The 24,305-nt window shown below is 57.9% G+C and overlaps 1 protein-coding gene and 1 long non-coding RNA gene across 2 annotated transcripts in view; one reads left to right on the plus strand and one right to left on the minus strand.

Moving 5' to 3' along the window:
• Window positions 1-24,305, plus strand: part of DNAH17 (dynein axonemal heavy chain 17) — a 67,334-nt gene that overhangs the window by 17,799 nt on the left and 25,230 nt on the right. Inside the window, exons 19-40 of the mRNA XM_027974201.2 lie at window positions 1,168-1,325; window positions 1,959-2,097; window positions 2,250-2,477; window positions 2,881-3,018; window positions 3,866-3,998; window positions 5,177-5,304; window positions 5,975-6,123; window positions 9,688-9,970; window positions 10,055-10,228; window positions 10,479-10,686; window positions 11,107-11,272; window positions 12,068-12,170; window positions 12,817-12,964; window positions 13,340-13,431; window positions 14,928-15,089; window positions 15,591-15,755; window positions 15,868-16,059; window positions 18,306-18,572; window positions 19,286-19,447; window positions 21,127-21,360; window positions 22,450-22,614; window positions 24,116-24,211. Of these exons, the coding sequence (XP_027830002.2) occupies window positions 1,168-1,325; window positions 1,959-2,097; window positions 2,250-2,477; window positions 2,881-3,018; window positions 3,866-3,998; window positions 5,177-5,304; window positions 5,975-6,123; window positions 9,688-9,970; window positions 10,055-10,228; window positions 10,479-10,686; window positions 11,107-11,272; window positions 12,068-12,170; window positions 12,817-12,964; window positions 13,340-13,431; window positions 14,928-15,089; window positions 15,591-15,755; window positions 15,868-16,059; window positions 18,306-18,572; window positions 19,286-19,447; window positions 21,127-21,360; window positions 22,450-22,614; window positions 24,116-24,211 (3,690 nt within the window). The remainder of the gene's footprint in view (window positions 1-1,167; window positions 1,326-1,958; window positions 2,098-2,249; window positions 2,478-2,880; window positions 3,019-3,865; window positions 3,999-5,176; window positions 5,305-5,974; window positions 6,124-9,687; window positions 9,971-10,054; window positions 10,229-10,478; window positions 10,687-11,106; window positions 11,273-12,067; window positions 12,171-12,816; window positions 12,965-13,339; window positions 13,432-14,927; window positions 15,090-15,590; window positions 15,756-15,867; window positions 16,060-18,305; window positions 18,573-19,285; window positions 19,448-21,126; window positions 21,361-22,449; window positions 22,615-24,115; window positions 24,212-24,305) is intronic.
• On the minus strand, window positions 6,742-24,179 carry LOC121820649 (uncharacterized). Its single transcript, XR_006061287.2, has 2 exons — window positions 15,684-24,179; window positions 6,742-9,256 (listed from the first exon to the last, which is right to left on the minus strand). It is a non-coding gene; the product is annotated as an uncharacterized LOC121820649 (long non-coding RNA).

The following is a 24,305-nucleotide window of genomic DNA, read 5'->3' on the forward strand; positions in this document are numbered from 1 at the left end:
AGGACTGCCTAGTTCTGGGCTCTATTTAAACTCTCCATGACTCCATTGTCTAATCCATAGAATGGGTTTGCTGGCAGGATTAGGGGTGAGTGTGGGTAGCTGGCCTCCTTCACTGCTGTTTCCCTCTTGATGTAGACATAGAACTATCCCCAAGCCCTGGGACCAGAGGCCAGCAAGGCAAAGGGAAGATGGGGGCAGTCAGTGCCCCCTGGACTCTCTGGCAGTGCTGACCGCTGCCTTGGGGACCCCCAACCCCCAAAGTCAGTGCACAGACCCCAGGAAAATTATGCGGAGCTCTGAACTGAAGTAGAGGAGCAAGAACTGGAATGGAACATCAGGAGAGGCTCCACGTGGTGGTTTGGGGGGGCGGGGTCCCACCTCCAGGCCCCGCCCTGTTGGGGTGTGAGCCGCACACACCACCGCACACCGGTCTGGCAGGAAAGTCCTGGGCTTTGCTTGGGAGCCCCAGACTCGGAGTGGGTCTTAACCGTGGGTACAGGGCGCCCTCCAGTGGTGGCTTGGAGGTTTGCAGCTGCTCAGCGGGCACCAAGGGTCAAAGGCAGCTAATGGTCCCAGAAATAAGATTTCACCCGATGCTGAGTATCTGATGTGGGGATGGCTACCAATCAGCCCGCCCACGGGTCACGGCCGGAGCAGGAACAGACACACAAAACGGCTAAGGGGCGGAACGTCACATAACGAGGATTAGCCTCGACCTGGAGGAACCCCCAGGGCGTCTCTCTGAGTGACCAAAGCCCGTCTGAGATGGCAAACTGTACCATCCTACTTACTAAGGTTAATGGAAGACAGCCTTACAGAAACGGGAGCAGATGAGCGGTTGCAGGGAGTCGGGGGTTGTGGTGGCAGAGCGGTGGGGGTGGCTGTCAAGGGCGACTACATCTGAGGTCACAGAAATGTCGGTCATCTCCACGTTGCTGTCCTGGTGGTGATGTTGTAACGCGGTCACCACTGGGGGGCGCTGGGGAGGGACCCACGGGATCCCCTCTCTGTTCTTAAAACTGCACGTGAATCTACAATTGTATCGAAGTTTAAAATCCAAAGCTGCAAATCCACAGCCACTCACATGCCTTAGCGCAAAGGAAGCTCCGTCCAGCCCATCGAAGTTAGCTGTTCCCGCATGAACCCATCTATGTACCAACCCTTTAGGTAAAATGTGTCCAAGATGCGATTCGGGCCAAAAAGAAAACGTTTAATTTCCTGGGAGAAATGATAAGTCTCATCCCCACTGTCGGCATCTTCATCACCATGAACCCGGGGTATGCTGGGCGCACGGAGCTGCCGGAGAACTTAAAGGCCTTGTTCAGGTGTGCGGCGGGGGCAAGGCCCAGGAGAGCGGCTGTGGAGGGCTGGGTCAACCCAGAGGGGGCTTGGGGAGGCGGGGATGGGAAACAAGGCCGGGGTGAGAGGGGCTAGCTGGCCAGGACCTCTGTAAGGAGCAGACGGTGTCTTCCCACTCTCTGATTCCCAAGGGGTGGAGAGGAAGGTCCCGTTTTAGGCATCACCTGCCCACGGGTCGGGAAGATCCCCTGGAGAAGGAAATGGCAGCCCACTCCAGTACTCTTGCCTGGGAAATCCTATGGACTTAGGAGTCTGATGGGCTACAGTCCATGGGGTCACAAAGAGTCAGACACGACTGAGAGAGTGAGCATGCACACAGCCGATTGGTACAAGGTGATGGGCAGAGACAGGGCTCAGGTGACTCTCAGAGGAGTTGAGTAAAGGGGGCAGGGCCCGGAGACACCCCTGTGCAGAGCAAGGGAGCACCAGTAAAGATGTGAGGGGAGCCAAGTGGAGGGGAGGGGGTCTGGGAAGCTGCTCTGCACCTAGAATCTCTGCCAGTAAGGCTGTGGTCCTCCTGGAAGGTGAGGTCCTGAGGGGCAGGTGGGGGCAGGGGTGGAGGATGGGAGAAGCCAAGACAGACCCCCTGCACCCCTCAGGCCCTGCGCCATGGTGGTCCCCGACTTTGAACTGATATGTGAGATCATGCTGGTGGCCGAGGGCTTTCTGGAGGCCCGCCTTCTGGCCAGGAAGTTCATCACACTCTACACCTTGTGCAAAGAGCTGCTGTCAAAGCAGGTGTGTGACTGTCCGGGGGCCCACGGTGCCGGGGGCGGGAGGGATGACAAATGCAGGCAGCCTGGGCTGCCTCCCAGATGGCCTGGCGAAGCTCCCCAGCCTCGGTCCCGGCACGTCAGGAGGCACGCTCATGCCTGCCCACCCACCCGCAGGATCACTATGACTGGGGCCTGCGAGCCATCAAGTCTGTGCTGGTGGTGGCCGGCTCCCTGAAGAGGGGTGACCCCAGCCGGGCAGAGGACCAAGTGCTGATGAGGGCACTCAGGGACTTCAACATCCCCAAGATCGTCACCGACGACCTGCCCGTGTTCATGGGGCTCATCGGGGACCTCTTCCCCGCCCTGGATGTGCCTCGGAAACGGGACCTGAATTTTGAGAAGGTGGGTATGGCTGGGGTCCCACCAGCGCCTCCTTGCTGCCGAGGACCTCACTTTCCACCATCACTTTCCACCACCTAAGTGGCAGGTACCACACAGGGATGATGGCTGTCTCTGCCAGCAGGCAATGGCCACACGTGCGTGTCTCCCTCTGCCCTGAGCAATGTCCTGAGGCCACAGACTGCCTCTCCAGCCCCTTTCTCAATACTGGAGGGTCAGAAGAAGAAGCAGAAGGGGCTTCGGACAAACCCATCCCCCGCATGGGGTCTCGGTAGCACCCACGGCCGAGCACCTGGACACCCACACGGGCAGGGCCGCTGTTCCCTTCTGATCTCTTCCCTGGCAGGGGGCTCCCCGGTCCTGCATGGTGGGCCCAGCACCCCGTCCTGCCTGCCCCCCCTCCCAGGTCATCAAGCAGAGCATCATGGAGCTCCAGCTGCAGGCAGAGGACAGCTTCGTGCTGAAGGTGGTGCAGCTGGAGGAGCTGCTGCAGGTCCGGCATTCAGTGTTTGTCATCGGGAACGCGGGCAGCGGCAAGTCCCAGGTACGCGCCTTCCTGCAACCCAGCCCAGGGCCCCCGGGGCCCCCGAAGAGTGTCATGGGCTGGGAAGGGAGCTGTGCTGGGTGACAGGGACAGCGGAGGAGGTGCAGAGTGGCTGGCGAGCCTGGTCCCCCCTTAAGACCCTTCTCCCAGGCCTCCTCTCCTTCCGTTCCTTCTCCCTTGATGCTGGTCATCCACCTGTCTGCAGCCAATCCCCACCCTCCTGCCCCCTGCCATCGCCTGGGGCACAGTGGGAAGCAGAGGGTGGCGGCCAGCATTACTGATACCCCTAACATCGGAAAATTCTAAACCAGCCGAGCACTCAGCTAGACGCCCACAGGATGGACAATTATGCTGTTATTAAAGATCATCTCTTAAGACTGCGTAACACGAGGGATGCTCACTTCAAGTTATTTTTAAAAAGCAGAAACTGTATGAGCCAGTTCTCTAAAAAGGAATGTATGTATGTGTGTGTATCTACACGCATATCCACGTGAACCTCCTCAAATGTCCTTAAAAACTCTTCTCTCAGTGGAAGAGTTGCAGGTAATTTTTCCCAGTGAGCACACATTACTTGTATTATCAGGAACAATGTGAATTTTCCCAGGCCTTGGCACAGCAGCCGTCCGCTGTGCACAGAGGAGCGATCGCGGGGCGCCTGGAGTGGCCCTGGGTGTTTTCTGGAGGATGCAAATGCGCCTGCGTGTCTCCCGGGAGAAGCGGGCCCAAGGCGGGGCTTCTGCCCATGGGTCTTCACAGGCCCTGTGAGCTCGCACGAGGGCCCTGGTGCAGGGTTTGGGCATGCGGCGCAGCCCCCGAGCTCCGCGTGAGCAGCCCCCGCTTGGTGCAGGTGCTCAGGTCTCTGAACAAGACCTACCAGAACTTGAAGAGGAAGCCGGTGGCCGTGGACTTGGACCCCAAGGCCGTCACCTGTGACGAACTCTTTGGCATCATCAACCCGGCAACCAGGGAGTGGAAAGATGGTAACAGAGCAGGGTCCCCGCGGGACTAAGGGGACCAGGGGTCAGAGCAGGCGTCCTAGGCCTGGGTCCACGGCCCGCCGATTTTGCTGTGGATGCTCGGCCGGGCTCCGTGCAGTGAACCCATAGCCAGGCCCCCAAGGGAGACCCTCGGCAGGGCCAGCTGGGGCAGGGGGCCACACATACACACGGAGCATCCTGATGGCACTCACAGAGAGCAGGGAGATCACAGAGGGGAGCCGGCTCACTCCACCAGGCGGGGGAACCGGGGAAGCCACGGACATGTGAGCATCAGCACAGCAGCCCCAAGCAGGGCCACCGCACTGCGGTCCACGGAGCGGGGAGGGACCCAGAAACACAGGCCGGAGCCTCGGGGGCTGGGAACGCTGCTTCCCTGGAGGAGGGCCTTGACGAGGTCTGTGCTTCATAAAAAGAACCCGGGACACTGGGGAAAGGACAAGTGAGGGGCTGGAGGAGAGAGAGGGGCCCCAGGGGGAGGAAGGGGCACTGGAGCGGATGGAAGGAGGGGTGCCTGCGTCCTGGCGGCTCCCCTACCCTGCCTGAGCTTCCGTCACCCCCTTCCCGGGCTGGGCTGGGGCTCTGCTCCAGTCTCCCCTGCAAGGGTCCTTTGCCCCTCACCCTGCTTTCTCTTTGTGACCCTGTATCTGTTTCTGTGTGTGTATCTTGTGTTTCCCCTGCCCCTCTCCACTGGAATGCAAGTTCTGTGAGGTGAGCAGGGGATTGTAACTATCCCCAAGCCCCATGCTCTGAGTCTGAGACTTGAGCACTCAGCAAACCTTTACTGATGGAAGAAAGGTGGGGAGTGAGGAGTGAAGGGGTGGGGTCCTAGTTGGGGTCGTGGCGCTCCCCGTAGGACTGTCAAATCTGAGGATGGACCAGACTTGAGGGGGGTGTTGTGGGGCAGGGGTGGAGGCATCAAGGAGGGGGGCCTTGGGGTCAGGAGAAGGGCAGGAAGTGAGCCAGGTCCCCTCCCGCCTGAGCATCCACTGTCCGGCTGGGGCAGGGCACTGGCCACCTCTGAGAGAGAGGCCAGGGCCAGCCGGCCGGCCGGGCGCAGGAGGGGGCGGGCTGGGCCTTGGCCCGGGGAATGCCCAGGGTGCTGTCAGCGCCCCCATGGATTGCTGCCCAGAGCCAGGCCTGATCCACCCCACCGCCCGCAGGCCTCTTCTCCACCATCATGCGGGACCTGGCCAACATCACTCACGACGGCCCCAAGTGGATCGTGCTCGATGGAGACATAGACCCCATGTGGATCGAGTCTCTCAACACTGTTATGGACGACAACAAGGTGCGAGGGGCCCGCGACCCCAGAGCCGACCCCCCAAAACCACAGGGGCAGGACCCGCTGTGAGTGGGGACTGAGGATGGGGCCTGTCTGGAGCTCTGCACAGAGTGTTATAGACGGTGAGGGGCCAGGGGAAGCCCCCATCCCGAGGCACAGTCCTTGCAGGATGCAGGCCCACTGAGCCCAGGCCAGCTCAAATGCTCTTTGGGCAGCGTGGGCGAAGGGTGCAGGCACGGGGAGCGTTCCTACCTGACCACGTGGTGGGTGGCACCACGTGGGAGGGGAAGCTAATATCTTGGAAGGTGCAGATGACGTCAAGAATCGTCTAAAAGCAGCTTAAGAAAGTGATTCTCAACTGGGTGGAGGAGGGAACCCCAGCATTCCCCAGGAAAGGGAGGAGGAGTCATGGTTTGATGAGGCAAATTTAACCCCAGAGTGAAGTCCTGCATGGTCCACGCACGTCTGGGTGCTCTCCATGGCCCTGGGGTGGGAGGGGTGGAGGAGGTGCTGACATCTAGGATGGCAGAGAGGTGCTGGGTTAGGGAAGCGGTTGGTGGCTGGTGGGATGCAGAGGGTGTCTCTGGCCTCCCCCTCCTCTGAGATGGGGCCTGTGGCCGCCTCAGGACAAGGGAGCTCTTGCAGCTGAAACCCACAGGCCCACGCCCCTCTCCAGGTCCTCACCCTGGCCAGCAATGAGCGGATCCCCCTGAACCGCACCATGCGGCTGGTGTTCGAGATCAGCCACCTGAGGACAGCCACGCCGGCCACTGTCTCCAGAGCCGGCATCCTGTACATCAACCCTGCCGACCTGGGCTGGAACCCGTGAGTTGAGCTTTCGTTCTCCTTCAAACTATGCAGAGGAAAAGGGAAGGGTGGCGGCATTTCAGTGTTGCCTGGGCACACATCCACTCACTCGCTTATTCATTCATACGGTAAGCACCGTGTGCCAGGCCCTCCGCGGGCAGCATTGTCACTGCAATGCAAGGATGCAGGAGAGACGTGTGAATAAGTGATGACATGCCCGGAGACTGCATCACGGCGGCCGATGAAGCAAGTGGAAAGGGAGGGGCTGGGCCTGTCATGGAGACAGGAAGTCTTCCTAGGGGAGCTGGAGTTTGGGCGGACGCCCCCCTGAGAGGAGAAGGAGCTTTCCGAGTGGAAAGCGTTTCAGGTGAGAACCAACATTTAAGGCACATCGGAGCGAGAGTGTGAGGTTCCCAGGGACGGGCAGCAGTGTGGTGTTGGCGGATGGACCGTGAAGCATCAAGATGCTCTTGGCAGGAAGGGACTGGCCTTGGACCAGCCTAGGGGCTGGCACAGGGGTCCTCTCTGATGTGAAGGGAAGAGTTCATGCCAGCAGACGACAGGTGGCCACTGGGGATGGGGAGGAGGGGTGGATGTGAGAAATGTTTGAAATCGTGAGAAATGGAAGGCTTGGCGTTGAACTTGGAGGTACATTTTCGCTCTTGGACCCATGGCTAGCAGTTTACATGCCAGGACGTCCTGCATGGTCTTACGTAGAAACCCCGGTGCAGCGTTCCAGGACTGACAGGCTCACGAGAAACACCGTGGCTGCGCTCATTCAGCCATCTGTCCATCCACCTCTTCAGCCAGTGCTTCCTGTGCGTGTCTGACCCTAGGCTGCTCGGTGCTGAGGAAACTGGGTCTCCAGGAGACGCATGGAGCGTGATAAGAGATGTGGGGAGGAAGCGCTTCCAGAAGGAACAGGAGGCAGGGAAACGGGAAGGTGGCCTCCTGCACACCCAGGGAGGAAGAAGCCTCAGAAGGGGAGGCGGGATTGAGAGGGTCGCGTCTGGAGCCTCAGGAGCCAAGGACAGAAAGTTGCCGCTGGATTTTGGCAGCTGGGAGCTGACCGCTAACTCAGGCAGAACAGCTTCCTGGCATGACAGAGCCAGAAGCCAGGTGGCAATTCGAGGAGCAGGAACTGGGAGGAGGCCCTCGAAAGGAGGGTCTTTCTGGAAATGAGTCTTGAAGCAGCTGGGAAAGATGAGCGCTGCGGAGCAGAGGCAGGAGGGTTTCCAGGTGCAGGCGAGTGGGGGGAGTCGGGGAGGCGGAGAGTTGGTGCTCTGTGCGCCCAGCTCCCCACACAGCGAGGCAGGGGCTGGAGGGGTGCTGAGCTCCGTGGCCTGGCAGGGGCGGGACTGGAGCCGGCCTGACCCACAGGGGCCTGGGGGCCACCGAGACCCAGCACCCTGCGCCGTCTTCTTCAGCATCACCTGTCCGCCCTCTTTGCTGGCGTCCTGTGGCCGCTATGACCAAGGGCCACAGACCAGGCAGCTGCAAACAATGGAGGGTTATCCTCTTCTGCTTCTGGAGGCCAGAGGTCTGAAACCAGGCCCTGGGAGGGCTGGTTCCTTCCAGAAGCTCTGAGGGGGCCTCTTCCAGGGCTCTTCCCCAGCTTCTGGCGCTGCCGGCAATCCCTGGCTGGTAGACGGGCGTGGCCACTTTGTGAACCTCAGGTGCCCCCCGCCCCGCACACGCCTCTGTGTGTCATAATTTCCCTTCTTAGAAGGACCAGGCAGTGGATCAGGGCCCACCCTCCTCCGTGATGTTCCAGTCTTGTTCCAGTCTTACCTTGATTTCATCTGCAAGCACCCTTTTCCCAAATAAGGCCACAGTCACAGACCGCAGGGGGACATGTCTTCCGAGGGACCACCAACTCTGTCCACGTCGCACGTCTGGGTTTTGCCAGGGTGGGCAGCAGACGAAGCAAGAGAACTGGAACAAAGTCCGGGCAGGAGCCGCTAAGATGCAGGGGGACAGAAAGAAGCTGACGGGGCCGAGGGGCACTCAGGGGGACAGCCAGCAGGGGCGGGGAGGAAAGAGCCAGAAGATCAGCAGGGGTGGGCAGAGGAGGGGCACTGAGTGAGCTGAAGAAGACGCTCCCTTCGGCTGGGAGTGGTCCTTGGAGCTCCATGGGAATGACCAGGAGACTCTGAGCGGCTCCTTGGGGACCAAGAGGAAACCTGGGTTTTGCTGGAGAGAAGTGGAGAGGCTAAGAGCCAGCTCAGGGCACCCCTCGCCCCAGAGGAAGAGCAGCGCTCCCGCAGGGGCAGCCATCCCGGAGGGGGACGTGAAGCACAGTCCAAGGGTCCCATGGCCTCCGGGGACAGGACAGGTGCCCACAGGGGAGCCTCTTGTCCTCTCGGTGTTATATATCTGAGCTGGCAGATCAAAGTTGGCACATGCATTTGCATGCACTAAATGTCTCTAACAAGGCAAAATTTAAAATTTGATATATCCGCCTGCAAGATAGAAGGCAAATGCAGCAGTCTATGAATAGATTTGCAAATTGGTCTCCGTTCTGAAGACCTAGTGTACCTGGAATTCGGTTCTTAACTGCACATGGTTGCTTGCCTGTGTCTGCTTGTCAAGTGTTTGAAAGTCTGCCCTGTTACCTAGTTAACCCAGGGGCAACAGGGCAGAGGTTTTGAACTCTTGGTTCCCTCATCTGCTGGGGATGTAGTGAGACTCAGAGCTTCCAGAACATGCACTCACTTGCAGAAAGGCGTGTCTGCAGAGGACAGGCAAGCTGCATTGGGTAACGTGAGCTTCCTGCTTACGTTCTGGGCATCCTGGAAATGATAGCTTACTGAGCTCATCGGCCAGCACTCTTTACGCTTTTAGCAGGCGCCTATTTAGCACTTACTGTGGACCAGGCCCTGTCCTCCAAGCCTTAAAAATATCAACCCAGGTAGTCCTTCCAAATGGGAGTTATCATCATCACTCTCATCTACGGATGAGAAACCTGAGGCCCAGACGTGTTGAGTAACTTACCCAAGGCCACCGCTGGCCACGCCAGAGCCCATTCAAGTCGGGCACTCAGACTCTGGAATCCACACCCCTCACAGCCGTGGTGGACCACCTCTGTGCAACCCACTCCAGGCAACACGGCTCCCCAGGAAGGCCTGTCGTATTGGTTTGGACTCTTCCACTGAAAGTATCAACGGGCTCAATTCACCGTGCATGCTTCAGGCATGGCTAGATCCAGGAGTCCAGATACTCACACGATGTGTCCCTGCTCCTCTCCTTCTCTTCCCTTCCCGCCCCCTCCCTGTCTGTCCCCCAGACGATGTTATGAAACCTCTCCTCCCCTCTCCTCCTACATTGCAGCCCCACTGTCCTCAGCATCGGCCACATCTGAGGGTAGCAAGCGCGGCTCCTAGTTGTTCTAGGCAGACAGCACCCCACAGCTAGAATCCCAGGGAAAGAGCGTGCCCTCATCTGATCCTCTGAAGGTCTCGGGACCGGCCCCGTCACCAGGCAGGAGCACCAGAATCACGTGGGAGCCTTCAGCAAGGGGAGGGTCACCAGAGGGACCCCACCAGGTAGCCTGGTCCTTCAGCACCTTCCCGCCTTCCCCAGCGTGGTGAGCAGCTGGATCGAGAGGCGCAAGGTGCAGTCGGAGAAGGCCAACCTGATGATCCTCTTCGACAAGTACCTGCCCACCTGCCTGGACAAGCTCCGCTTCGGGTTTAAGAAGATCACGCCGGTGCCTGAGATCACCATCACCCAGATGATCCTCTACCTGCTCGAGTGCCTCCTCACCGAGAAGAACACACCCCCCGACTCCGCCAAGGAGCTCTATGAGCTCTACTTCGTGTTCGCCTGCTTCTGGGCCTTCGGGGGGGCCATGTTCCAGGACCAGGTGAGCAGCCGGCCACCCAGCTGTGCTCTCCCGGCATTCCTCCCAGGGGGACCCTTCCTGAGCCTCCCTTTTGTCTCCCAACAGCTTGTAGATTATCGGGTCGAGTTCAGCAGGTGGTGGATCAACGAATTTAAGACGATCAAGTTCCCTTCGCAAGGGACAGTCTTCGACTACTACATAGACCCTGACACCAAGAAGTTCCTGCCGTGGACAGAAAAAGTGCCCGCCTTCGAGCTGGACCCCGACGTCCCGCTGCAGGTAAACTGCCCAGAACAGTGACGATGGGCAGCGATTGAGGAGCGGGACTCAGAGCCCCACCCCACACTTCTCATTGGGACATCCAGTCGCAAACAGTTTCCATCAGTAGGACCTTTTCCGTACGACTGGGGGATCTAACACACTGCCTAGGTCTGCAAGTTTGTCCGGAGGTGGGACCTGGAGGCCCGGGTCTGTCTGAGGTCATGGCTCTTCCCTCGACATCTTCCCGCCCCACTCCGCCCCCGACCAGGCCTCGCTGGTGCACACCACAGAAACCATCCGCATCCGCTACTTCATGGACCTGCTCATGGAGAAGTCGTGGCCGGTCATGCTGGTGGGGAACGCAGGGACGGGCAAGTCGGTGCTGATGGGGGACAAGCTGGACAGCCTGAGCACCGACGACTACCTGGTGCAGGCCGTGCCCTTCAACTTCTACACGACCTCGGCCATGCTGCAGGGTGAGGTCGGGGATGAGCCCAGGTGCTCACTGCCTGGCCTGGACACACCCGGTCACTCTTGTCTGACATGCTGGCCCCCGATCCCACTCTGAGTTGCCCCGTCCCTTCTTACCACAGCCCCAAGAGCTCAACAGCTGCCTCTCCATTTCCCACGCCCCCCACCCACTGGTCTCTGTCCCCATAGTGGGGGTACCAGATCCCACAGGGAGCTCACAGCTGGTCTCGGGTGGCCCAAGGTCAATGGGACACAAGTTTTCTGCCCCCCTGCCTGGGAGCCGTGGTGCCCACCCCTCTCTCCTTCCCTCCCTGGGTGGCTGGAGTCCAACCCGCCTGTCCTTGGTGGCCCCCAGGGCTACCCTTTAGGCCGCTGCCTCTGGGATCGACCAGGCACCGTGGGGGCTACCCCATTCCCTTCTCTAGGGGTTCTCGAAAAGCCGCTGGAGAAGAAATCAGGGCGGAACTACGGACCGCCAGGCACCAAAAAGCTGATCTACTTCATCGACGACATGAACATGCCCGAGGTGGACAAGTACGGGACGGTGGCCCCCCACACCCTCATCCGGCAACACATGGACCACGGGCACTGGTAGGCTGGGGGTGAGGGGTCTGCCACGGGCAGGGAGGCAGGGCTGGGACACAGGACCGGGCTGATGGGGCTTCAGGCCTGGGGGGTTGTGGGGTGGGGCACTCAAGGCACAGAGGGGTCAGCCAGCCTCCCTAGAGTCCCAGTTGAGCTGAAATGTACACCCAGGCCTGCACAACGAGCCACTCCATTGCTTCTTGTTTCAAAAATTTTCTCAAAAAAAAAATTTTTTTTCTCTAGAGCATGAAGTCCAGTTGGCCATTTCACATATAATCGATATTTATTGAGGTTTATGGTGGCTCAGATGGTAAAGTGTCTGGCTACAATGCAGGAGACCCGGGTTCGATCTCAGGGTTGGGCAGAGCTCCTGGAGAAGGAAGTGGCAACCCACTCCAGTATTCTCGCCTGGAAAATCCCACGTCCAGAGGAGCCTCTTAGGCTGCAATCCATGGGGTCGCAAAGAGTCGGACACGACTGAGCGACTTCACTTTCATTTTCATTCATTCATTCATTTAGCTGCACCGGGCCTTAGTTAGCACGTGCGCGATACTTGATCTTTGTTTAGGCACGTAGGATTTTAGTTGCGCTGTGTGGGATCTAGTCCCTGACCAGGGGTTGAAACTGGGGCCCCTGCCCTGAGGGTGCAGAGTATTAGCCACTGGACCAGCAGGGAAGTCCCAAGGTGTTTGGTTTTTTTTTTTTTTTAACCCATATGCAAGGCATGACCCGGGTGGGTGGGGTGCTGGGGTGGCTCCTGGGCACCAGCGGCAGGGCTTGGTGCTGGCCTCCCCAATGCAGGTATGACCGACAGAAGCTGACACTGAAAGACGTCCACAACTGTCAGTACGTGGCGTGCATGAACCCCACTGCCGGCTCCTTCACCATCGACCCCAGGCTTCAGGTGGGCAGAAACCGGAGTCATCTCGGTCAGCTGCATGAGTCCGAAGCTCATTTGTCCAAGGAGGATGAGAGCGTGGATGTGGGGTGGTAGGGGAGGCAGGCTGGCTTTCCCTGGAGCACGCCCCAGCCCTTCAGATAGCAGCACATTCGTGGGGATGTCAAGAGGCTGCCAGATTTAGCAAATGAAAATACAGATGCCTGGGCAAATCTGCATTTCAGATAAACAACAAATCACATCCCATACAATGTTTGAGATACATTTGTACTAAAAACTTTCTGTGTGAAATTTAGACTTAGCAGGATATCCTGTGCTGTGTCTGTAATCCGGGCAGGACCTCACCTTGAATTACCTTGGACAGATAGAGATCTGACATGTAAGCCCAGGCTGCGCTGAGACACTCTATGGCTTCTGCCAAGTTGTCCCTGAGTGGGATGTGAATTTGGCTGTTTTGAGATGGAATCAGTATCTAAGGCGGTGGTGGGGGAGTGGTTCTCAGCACATGCAAGGCTTGAGGGAACCTGTCCATTCTGACCATGCCCACAAGACATCAGGAGACAAGGACAGAGTCTGCTCCCCAGGAAGGCGGCCCTGCCCCAAGCTGGTCCCCACACTCGGCCTGACGAGGGTCTCTGGTTGTTCTGGGCAGCGCCACTTCTGCGTGTTTGCGGTGAGCTTCCCGGGCCAGGAGGCCCTCATGAGCATCTACAGCACCATCCTGAGCCAGCACCTGTCCTACCGCTCGGCACCCTTTGTGGTCCAGAAGATGAGCAGCCACCTGGTGGCCTCCGCCCTGGGTAAGCCGGCCAGCCTCGCCCCCTCTCCTGTCCGTAAGACCTGCTGCATTATGAGGCCAACGGCAGCTTCATACTTTCCTCTGCTAAATATTTTATTTATACTTTCAAATCAATATTTTTTTTCAATGACGCTATGTTTCAACGGAGGGTATTATGAGATCCAATTGCTCGATGGGGGAGGCGGAAGATAGGAAATTCTGTATATAGCAATGATTGACACATGAGTAGAGCGGCAAAATCCCTCCCCCTGCAGATTTCTTACTTAAATTGTCACCGTCTCACAGTCCATTTGCTTTAGAAACTATAGCTTAAGCTTTGCACTTCCTGAGGCCATTAGGAGTGCACAAGAATCGATGTGTCTTTTTCCTGGAACAGCCCTGCACCAGAAAGTGACATCAACGTTTCTTCCCACGGCCATTAAGTTTCATTATGTTTTCAACCTCAGGGACCTCTCCAATATTTTCCAGGTACTGCTCTCTTAGCACTATGTAATGCCACCTTACGGCCAATGCCTGATCCACGGATGCTCTCCTCCCTTGCCATTCTCAGGAGAGAAAGCAAAGTGACCTATGGATGGATGACAGTGATGGAGGGAGATATGATGTGATGATGGTTATGACAGATGGTGATGAGGGTGGTGACCATGGTGATGATGGTAACTATGGTGATGGTGGTGCTGACGGTGACCATGCTGATAGTGATGATGGTGGTGATGATGATGGTGGTGATGGTGGGTACTGATGCTGATGGTGACCGTGCTGGTAGTGATGATGGTAACTATGGTGATGGTGCCGATGGTGATGGTGGGTGCTGATGCTGATGGTGACCGTGCTGGTAGTGATGATGGTAACTATGGTGATGGTGCCAATGGTGATGGTGGGTGCTGATGCTGATGGTGACCATGCTGGTAGTGATGATGGTGGTGATGGTAACTATGGTGATGGTGGTAACTATGGTGATGGTGGTGCTGGTGGTGCTGATGGTGACCATGCTGGTAGTGATGATGGTGGTGATGGTAACTATGGTGATGGTGGTGCTGGTGATGACAGGGGTGATGATCATGGCGGGAGTCATGGTGGTGCGGATGATGGTGGTAGTAATGGTGATAGTGGTGGCGATGTGATGGTGGGAATGGGGACATTGTGAGTCTGGATGGTGGTGGTGGTGGTGGTATTTCCTCTTATGGATGGACTGAACTAGCCACTGGGTTTGGCCACTTACATCCCCATTTCCTCCTCCAAACAACACATAATGCTCAGATATCCCCATTTTTGCAGATGGGGAGTCCAAGGCTCAGGGAGGTTAAGTCTCACCCATCTCCTCCCATCTCAAGTGTCAGCTCAAACGTCGTGCCCCCAAGAGGCCCCTCCTCCTCCCCACACACCCTGTCCCACCGTCCCCATGTATGTCACAGCACACATCACAGCAGGCGATACCATGTGACTTTGTCTGGTTCTGTCTCCCCGCTACAAGGGGAGCTCCATGAAGGCAGAGTCCATCCCGTCATCGCTACACTCCCAGAACCCAGGACAGGGGCCTGGAAAATAAGCACCCATTGGACTTCCAGGTCACTTGGTTGGCAAAGAGCTGAGCTAGGCCAGGCCGGGCAGGCTGGCTGCAGAGCTTGAGCTTGACGGCCGCCTCAAGGCCTCCTATAGTCGGCTCACACCTGATCAGACCCCTGTCCTTTTCTCCACCATCCACCCCATTAGAGGGGCCAGCCCTTAACCCTGTCTGGTGAAGAGGATCCCCCCCATCATCTCTCAGACCACAGACACCCGCTTCAGCCTCCAGGACTTGTGGCCTTGGCAGTCTCTAGTTTCCTGGGCCCCGAGTGGCTACTGTCCCACTCTACCATATTACTTCCTGGGAAAGCAGCCACTGTTCTCGTTTGATCCGTGTGCGGCACTTGGCTTGCCTCCCAACACACCTAAGGATGTTGACCATCCCGCGTCTGGGGCAGGGGCTCCTGTTCTCTACCGCAGAGATCCTGAAATTCCCACTGGACCTCGTCCGCCTCTGGCTGCATGAGGCTGAACGTGTGTACGGCGACAAGATGGTGGACGAGAAGGACCAGGACACGCTGCGCAGGGTCACCATCGCTTCCACCAAGAAGTTCTTTGATGTGAGTCAGGCCACTAGGCCGCCCTGCCAAACCCAGGAAGGTTCTGAGGGGCAGGGAGAGTAGGGGCCCCCAACAATCCTCGCCTCCTTGCAAGGGCCCTGGGATGGGGATGGGAAGGACCACGTTGGGTCCCACGAGATGGCTCTGCCACGTGGGTGTGGCCCAAGCAAGGAGGAGAGGCGCTCTCAGCAGGTCAGGAGCTGAAGACCTCTCCCTCCAGCAGAGACAGCTCTGCTCTGGGCAACACCCTCCACCGGTGGGTCTGGGGTTTGCATGGTAGAATCGTTTTTCTGGACTGTTCATTCCCTTTGGGACACAGACCAGGAGCTTTTGCCCAGCAGTTTGCAGGGCCCCTGGCAGCATCAGTGTGGGCCCCAGCAGACGTGACCTGGCCTCCTGAGGCCGTCAGGCAAGATGCCAGGGCTGCTGCTTGGGCTCCGTGGGCCCATGGTGGCCACCAGAACAGCGTCTCCCCCCTCGCCCCCCACTGTTGACGTCTAGGATCTCGGTGATGAGCTCCTATTCGCCAAACCAAACATCTTCTGCCACTTTGCTCACGGGATTGGAGACCCCAAATACCTGCCGGTTACTGACCTGGCTCCTCTGAACAAGCTCCTGGTGGAAGTCCTGGACAGTTACAACGAGGTCAATGCGGTCATGAACCTGGTGAGCCGGGGGTTCGAGTGGGCAGCAGTGGGGCTGGGGCCAGGAGACAAGCGAGGGAGGCGCGTCCTGCCGGTGAGACAGCTGGGGTCTCTCTGGCCCGGCTTCTTTTCAGGTGCTGTTCGAGGACGCGGTGGCCCATATCTGCAGGATCAACCGCATCCTGGAGTCCCCTCGGGGCAACGCCCTGCTGGTGGGGGTGGGCGGCAGCGGCAAGCAAAGCCTCTCCCGCCTGGCCGCGTACATCAGCGCCCTGGAAGTGTTCCAGATCACCCTCAAGAAGGGCTACGGGATCCCAGACCTCAAGGTGAGGGCGTCGCCTCTCAATAAGCCACCCTTGGAGGTGGGAGGAGGGCGGGGGAGGAGGAGTCTTCCCACTCCCCCAAATGAATCATCTGACTCAGAGACTGGGATGGTCACCGGCACGGTCTTTATCTCAAGACGACAAAGGCCAGGGACACATTTGGCCAGGGCCCATGGCCGTGTGCCGAAGGTAAATGGAAGTGTGGGTTTCCGGTAGATGAGAGCTGGAGTCCCCTCAGATAACAGCAGTGAGGGGGTTGGGTTCTTGCCTCTGGTCATCGCAGCCTGCCGCCTTGTCTTTCCCGGTTTTCCAGATTCAGTCTTTCAGAACCGGTACTAACTAGTGGTCTCACCGCCTGCTCAGGGTTCTGCGAGGGCTGCTCTCTGAATTAATTGAATAAACATTAGCTCGAACAGGTCTCCCATCCCCAGGACGTGCCGCCGAGGCTTTTTATTGATTTATTTTTCCGGAAAATTTGCTCTCTCGGGGAACTGTGAGCTAGTCAGACATGATTAGTCTAGAGCTTATCATGGCTGCCGCTCAGATTAGAGCTGAAATTGATTTGACCGTGTCCCACGGTGCCTCTCTCCTTGCCTTGGTGCTTCTGTGGGCCAGGACGAGGCTGGCCCAGGGGACCTGCCTCTGCTCAAGGCTGCAAGGCAGTCACTGGCCAGGTGGCCTTGGCGGGGGGAGAGCCTGGCGCCCTGGGAACTCAGCAAGAGGGCGGGATGGTCTGCGGGCTGGGACCCCAGGAAGGATAATGGGGATGGTCAGCTGGCTCTCAGTCCTGCTCTCAGGCTGTGCCAGGGACTGCAGCCTCCAGGTGAGCATCCGGCCTGTCAGAGTCCCCAGTGCAGCTACTCTTTCTATCAAACACTAGCCAGCTCTAATTTTTAAACCCAAGCTTTCAGGATGAGGTCTTCATAATGTAGGTCCTGCCTCCTGGATTGAATCAGAGCGTGTGGATTCTCAGCAGAGCCGAGCGGGTCCTCACTGACCCCCCAAGTGCTCTCAAAGTGGAGAGAATCCTTGCACCCAGAGCTGTGTAGCGGTACTGAGTTTTCTCCACTGATACAACTTCTAGTCTGTTAGCTTAATCATATTGCTTTTATCTTCATGATTGCGTCATACTCTTTGCCCTTGTGAGGGCTTCGTTCCCGTTACCTCACCCTGGGACCACCTGTGGCTGTTGCTATTTTATTCCCTGGCATGAGCTACAGCAGCTCTGTGATCTGTGTCGTCCCCATTCACTGCTCCTGCACCCCTGACGAGCCAGCTTTGCACTCATCCCTCGTCATCGTTTATTAAGTAGCTTCTGTAGATTTGGAAGTAAGGACAGCTATAAACAGAGCTATAGGACTGGCATCCTATTAGGGGAAGCAGACTCCTGAACGGTTAGAAGATGCATTATTATTGTTCTGATAGTAGTGTGGCAGTGAGAAGTTAAAAATGTAAATATTGTTGGTATAACAGATACGTTCACAACTATATTATAAAGTCACACCAACAGCCATGGGCCCCCACTAGAAGCCGGAGACTTGGAGGTGGGGGGAGGGTCAGAATCCAAGCCCGAGGGCCATCATGGGCCTCATGGAAAATCCTGGACATGGTCCCAAGAAAACAAGATACCATCAAGGACATTTGGGCAGAGGAGGGGCAGGATGTGGTGGTGTTCTGGGGCAAAGCGGAAGATGGCTTGAAGACAGCAGAGAGTGCTCAGGGGTGATGGTGGGCTAGGGGTGCCGCAGGAGCCCGGGCGACCCACAAAGGCTGGAGCCGGGTGGTGCAATGAGAAGGGAGAGACAGAGCGAGCCCCTCGTCGTGGGCCAGCGCTCTGCCTGCACTCGGGGGAATGAGGGCTTAGCTGGGCTCCCACCCACTGGGTCAGCTCCCCAGACCCCTATACACAGTCCCCAGGCCAGGCAGTGGCATGCTTTTGACTTCTAGGAGCCCTCTTCCCGAGGCCAGAGTAGTGGCCCCTGGAGCTGGGCCGGACCCTCTGAAGAAATGCTTTAAGCTGAGTGAGGGGCCAGCCATGTGTCAGCAGCCCAGGGACCCCGAGGATGCTTCCAGTTTGGCGCTGTGGCGAGCGGTGCCTCCACAAGTGGGCCTCCTCCCCTCGAGGCCCTAAGTCTCCATCTACAGACCCTGCTGTTTCTTACGGGGCCGATCTGCGGGTGCCCCCCTGCCCTGGGTGGTGGTGGGAGATGCTTCGGCAAGACCTCTGAGGGTGTCTTCCTTGGGTCCAGCTCGACCTTGCTGCCCAGTACATCAAGTCAGCCGTGAAGAACGTTCCCTCGGTGTTCCTGATGACTGACTCCCAGGTGGCCGAGGAGCAGTTCCTGGTGCTGATCAACGACCTGCTGGCCTCGGGGGAGATCCCGGGGCTGTTCATGGATGATGAGGTGGAGAACATCATCTCCTCCATGCGGCCCCAGGTGAAGTCCCTCGGCCTGACAGACACCCGGGAGGTGTGCTGGAAGTTCTTCATCGACAAAGTGCGCAGGAACCTGAAGGTAGGGGGTCCTGGGGCCTGGAGGGTTCTGGGGGTCTTCTAGGCTGGGTCTCCACTCGGGGAGGAGTTGGGGGCTGTTCTGCCTCACACAGGAAGTAGAAAACTCTTAGGAGAATTCCAGTGGGCTGCCTGGTAGAGGTGGGCTGTTAGTAGTGCCCTGTGGCCGAAAAGAAGTGGTTTCTGTAGGCACTCCTCCCCCATAGAGCACGTTTAAATAGATCAGTTTACCTTGACCTTCCACGTTCCCTCTTGGGGGATGCTGGCTAAGCTACCCAAGTTAGACTGGATGCATGTTGGGTCCTTCTCTCCCTTCCGGTCTGTGTCCACTAGGACGTCTGCCCTCTCCTCTCCCCGCCCGCAGCCAGGTGGCGCTGCTCTTCCCATACCTCCCTCCCTGCAAGGACCAGACCTGCTAAAGGGACCTGTGTCCCTGCTGCCCAGCATGGATGCCCACTCCCCACTCCCTCAGGCACCCAGCCGTCCTTCCCTCGTTGCAAGGGCCACCTCAGGAGGGCTTGGGCTCCCCTGCACCCCCACATCACGCAATGGCCACACTTCTCGCCCAGAATGGGGAATGTTCTCTGCACCACCCCCCAACCTCTGTACTTGGAGACAAACACCACACGCAGTTTCCCTTCTAAATGGGATTTCTGCAAAAGCAGCGCCGTTTGGCATTGCCGTCCCCCAGCGAGCAGCCTCTGCATCCTCCTCTAGGTGATCCTGTGTTTCTCCCCCGTGGGCTCCGTCCTGCGAGTGAGGGCACGAAAATTCCCCGCTGTGGTCAACTGCACAGCCATCAACTGGTTCCACGAGTGGCCGGAGGACGCCCTGGTGTCCGTCAGCGCGCGCTTCCTTGAGGACACGGAGGGGATTCAGGTGAGTCTCGGGGCGCAGAGCCAGGAGGGGGGGGTCCCCATCATTTGCCTCCAGGGACAGGATTAGGGTGAGGCACTCGCCTCGGGTGCAAAACTTAGTGGGGCACCAAAAACTTCACTAAGATCAGCAATGTTTTAACGCGGTATTTTTTAAAATCAATGCTGAAACATTCAAAATATCAGACTTATAAACAAAGGCCATCATTTGTTGATCTTGCAGCCCTGAGTCACTCTGACAGGGGAATGGTCATTTCAACCGGCTGGTGGTTCTGGGCTCCACAGGGCTGGTTCAGGGAGGTGTGATGCCCACGTGAGAACAGATGGAGAAACCCGGGCTCTGAACATAGTCCCTGGTGGGAGCCTGTTGCAGAGCTTGTGTTTACTTTAATACATGTATACAGGTGTACACTTTCTCCTCCTGCCTTGGGTCCCAACACAGCTCAGCCCAAGGGTCTCTGCCCAGGGCTGCTCCCTCACCTGTAACCTGCCTTTTATAGGGCAAGACAAGTACAACGGGGCAATATAAGTTGTCTTTACTTTTTACCTTTCATTTATCAAAAGACAGTGCCCACATTCACCATTTGAGTTCACTGCTGGCCTAGAAATGATCATTAAATTCTGACCCAGCTGATGCAAATGATCACAAGCCTAGAAAAAAATCCCACGTGGTTATTGTGTCTGATTTATTTTGAACACATATACAGTGGGATAAAATAAGCCTGAAATTAACCTCCTCCCTGGCTTTAAAGATGGGTCAAGTTCCCAGCTTGCACCATTAGAGCGTTCAGCTGCGGGATGAGCCGTTCCTGGGAACGCCTCTCTGACCATATGTCCTCCTCGCCCCAAGTGAACGCAGAGGCGGGGGCCTCCTAGGACCAGGGAATGGCTCCACCCCTGGCACCAGTAACGGCTGCCAAGTAGATGCCAAAGAAACACGTGTTGGATGAATACCTTCCCAAATCAAGGTGGCGCTAGTGATAAAGAAGGGCTTCCCTGGTAGTTCAGTAAGGAATCTGCCTACAATAGAGGAGACCCAGGTTCGATCCTTGAGTGGGGAAGATCCCCTGGAGAAGGAAATGGCAACCCACTCCAGTATTCTTGCCTGGAGAATCCCAGTGGGCAGAGAAGTCTGGCGGGCTGCTGTCCATGGGGTTGCAAAGAGTCAGACACAATTGAAGCGACTTAGCATACGTGTACAAATGTTGCTCAGACAATTCGTGGGGCAAAAGCTCCCAGTGCTTGTCTTCAGGCAGATTGGGGCTGCCCAGGTGGTAAGGGCTGTGATCCTGACCTGGACACAGGACAGAGGAGGCTGGGAAAGGAGTTACTAACCCCCCAGACCCACAACAGGAAATGCCCAATACATGCTTGCAGACTTGCCTGGTTATTCAAATATGTTGACTATATGAATGCGTGACTCAGAACAATCATAACCTCGGCTGTGAAAAGGGGCCCTGGTGGCGCCATGTCACCACTGCCCATGGGAGCCCTGCAGGCCTTGTCGTCTCGAGCCTCACTGGGCACCTGAGCTGCAAGACTGAGGGGGGGTACCTCTCACCCAGGGTCCTTGGCAAGTAAGGGAACCTACCCTATGGTCCACTATGGCCAGCAGCCTCCTCTTCCCCTGGGTCGCTTCCACCAGGGCACTGGGGAGTGAATGGGCCTGCCTTGTCTTTGTAGCCGGAAGTCAAGGCCTCCATCAGCCTCTTCATGTCCTACGTGCACACGACTGTCAACGAGATGTCCAAGGTGTACCTGGCCACCGAGAGGCGCTACAACTACACCACGCCCAAAACCTTCCTGGAGCAGATCAAGCTGTACCAGAACCTGCTGGCCAAGAAGAGGATGGAGCTGGTCGCCAAGATCGAGAGGCTGGAGAACGGGCTGATGAAGCTGCAGAGCACGGCCTCTCAGGTAAGAGGAGAACTGGGCCATGAGATGAGCTTCCGGAACCATCCCCCAATGTGCGACATGCTGGTAAGGGGACCGGGATCCCTGCCTTGGGGAAACTTCCACTTGTAAACCAGAGCGAGGGTGTTGGCCGTGACAGTGGGTCCCAGATCCTCTCGGGATGCTGATGCTGCATCAGGTGCTTCCTGGGGGAGTGAGGCGCCCCGAGTCTGGAGGGGCTTGCTCACCCCGTCGGGTGCAGCCCTTGAAGGTGGGTCCACCCTGGGGTGCCGTTCACACTGCCGTGCCCCAGTGGACCAGTGTCTGCTGTACTTCCACGCCACGTTAATTGTTTAGTCTTCTGCCTGGTTTTGAGTGTCTTCCCTGGTGTAGCCCAGGCTCCCTCTTTACTGCCCACCGTTGGCGTCTCCCCAAGGGGCCTGGTAAACAGCCCCCAAGTCCCTGCCTCCCGGCCAAAGGTGCAGGTGGGGAACGACCCCTGACACAGGCGGTGCTACACGCGTCCGGCCACCCCGTGGGGGTTGAGAGGGGGACACAGTGGTGGGGGATGTCCAAGAAAGCGCTTACAGGAGCCGAGGAGTGGCCTGCCCCATCCCTGGAGAGGAAAGAAAGAGGAGCCCGGCCCAGCGGGCGCTTCTTTTTCCTCAAATGTACCTTCTGGAAGTGGTCCTAGGACACAGTGAATGAGCTCAGGAGAGGGCAGTTACAGCACCTGAGGGGCTTCCTCAATGGTAGAAATCACCCAGATGGGGAAGGATGTCTCACTCCGTCACTCACCACTTCCCAGTACCCCCTCCACCCAGCTGCTTGGGGCCTCACCGGAGCACCCAAGGGAGCGTTTCATCCCCGACCCCCAGTTCTCACAGCCCCACCAGCCTCCCCATGACTCCTCGGCACCCCGGCCACCTTGACTGCCACCTCCCCAAGCCTCAGGAATGGGTCTTATACTTGTGATGACCCTGTGTACACAGCTGGTGCTCAATGAATACTTACCTTGGAGAAGCTGATAGAGCACAGAGAAATGCACTCCAGGGAGCAGTAAGCAACTGGCCGGGACCCCAGCCTGCCCATCTCCCTCACCTCCCCCTCCAGGTGGACGACTTAAAAGCGAAGCTGGCGGTTCAGGAGGCAGAGCTCAAGCAGAAAAATGAGAACGCGGACAAGCTGATCCACGTGGTGGGCGTGGAGACCGAGAAAGTCAGCAAGGAGAAAGCCATTGCTGACGAGGAGGAGATCAAGGTGGAGGTCATCAACAAGGTAGGCAGTGGGGCAGCTCCGCTCAGCCAGGTGCCTTCCCCGAGTGACCAGTATCTCCCTGCGGGCCCTGGCAACCCAGCAGGACCCCTGCAGGGAGGGCACCTCCCCCACACGCAGGCCCCCGACTCAGCAGAGGGCTGCCCTCCCAGGGCCCAGCAGTGGCATCTTCTGAGCTGGTAAGAAATGCAGGTTCCCAGCCCCCGGTTCTGCTGAACCAGGTCTGCATCTGAGGGACATGCTCATGTGAGCCCATCAAGGCTTGAGAAGATGACCTTGGAGCCCTGGGCCTCAGACTTCCTACACCGGGAGCCCCCAGAGGTTCCAACACCCCCGACTCTGGTGGGCTCCACGCTGAAGGTCCCTGTGGTCGGGCTGATTTCTCATCGCCCCTGTCTGTGTGCACTTTGCGTCATCAATCATGCCTCTGCCTGAGGGTCTAAATTAAGAGCCTCAATAATTGTCTGCTGTCTCTTGAGAGGGCCTGAGTCAGCCTCCTCCCACAGCCTACAGGAGGGGGAAGCCTGAATCCTTCCCACCAGCGCTGGAACGAGGGAGGGTCCCAGGAGCTCCCCTCCATCCTTCACGGTCAGCTGCATGACCAAAGCCCTGTTAGGGTGGCCGGAAGTGTGCCTGACGTCTCAAAATTAGCAAGTGATACAGCCAGGATCCGAGCCAGGGCCCACACCTGCACCCTGAACCCTGGGACCTGCCTTTTGATACTCACATGCAGCTTAACGTCTGGGCGCCCACCCCTCCTCAACCCCTGATCCCAAAAGGGCCCACCCAGGTGTTCTCCAGGGCCGCTCCCAGCACCGCCGGCAGAGTCAGTGCCTTCCACGCCCTGTTCCCTGAAGCCGGGCACAGGGTGGGCTTCTCTGGGAGGTTCTTTGCAGAGGGACCCTCTTCCTTCTGTCCACCCTCCCCCGTGCCCAGCACAGCTCCCAGCCCCACGGCCTTCTTCATTTCCTTCTGTCACTCAGGTCCTGATTGATTGATAGGAAGCTTCTCCCAATCTCTCTGGTGCCTGGAAGCTCAGAGAGGTTCTTCCCGGCCCAACGAGTGAACGCATGCATGCGTGAATGAATGAATGGATGTGTGAATAAGGGTGTTCCCACTTTAAGAGGAGGATGGCCTGCACCTCTGAAACTGGCCCAATCGGGAGGGATTCCACAATGGCACCAAGAGACGAGGCCTCAAAGCCCTGTGGGCTGGCCTGCATGGCCCCGGGTTTCTCCTCTGGGCCTGGAAGCTGGAGCCAAGAGAAGGCAGTGTTCCCCTTCTGGAGTCCCAGGTCAGCTGACGGCCCAGGGCCTTCTGACCTGAGTGTTTTGGGGCAAAGGAGCCAGCAGGCATTGGGGGGCAGGAAGGTGGGCTCCAGACGGTGACCCAGAGAGTGAGAGCAGAGGGGAGCGCCCCTCCTCACCACCCTTTAGGGTCCCCCTTCACACGCACCATCCACATGGACCCCAGCATCCATCTTTTCCATCTGGCTTCCTTCCAGAATGTCACCGAGAAACAAAAGGCCTGTGAAACGGACCTGGCCAAGGCAGAGCCGGCCCTGCTGGCCGCGCAGGAGGCCCTTGACACCCTGAACAAGGTGAAGGCAGGAGGAGGAGGAGGAAGAATCAGGGCCCAGGACCTCTGAGCTGAGAGGAGATGCCATGGGGTCATTGCCGGGGGCCTCCCGGCCC

This window comes from Ovis aries, chromosome 11, assembly GCF_016772045.2.
Source record: "Ovis aries strain OAR_USU_Benz2616 breed Rambouillet chromosome 11, ARS-UI_Ramb_v3.0, whole genome shotgun sequence".
Taxonomy (NCBI): Eukaryota; Metazoa; Chordata; class Mammalia; order Artiodactyla; family Bovidae; genus Ovis; species Ovis aries.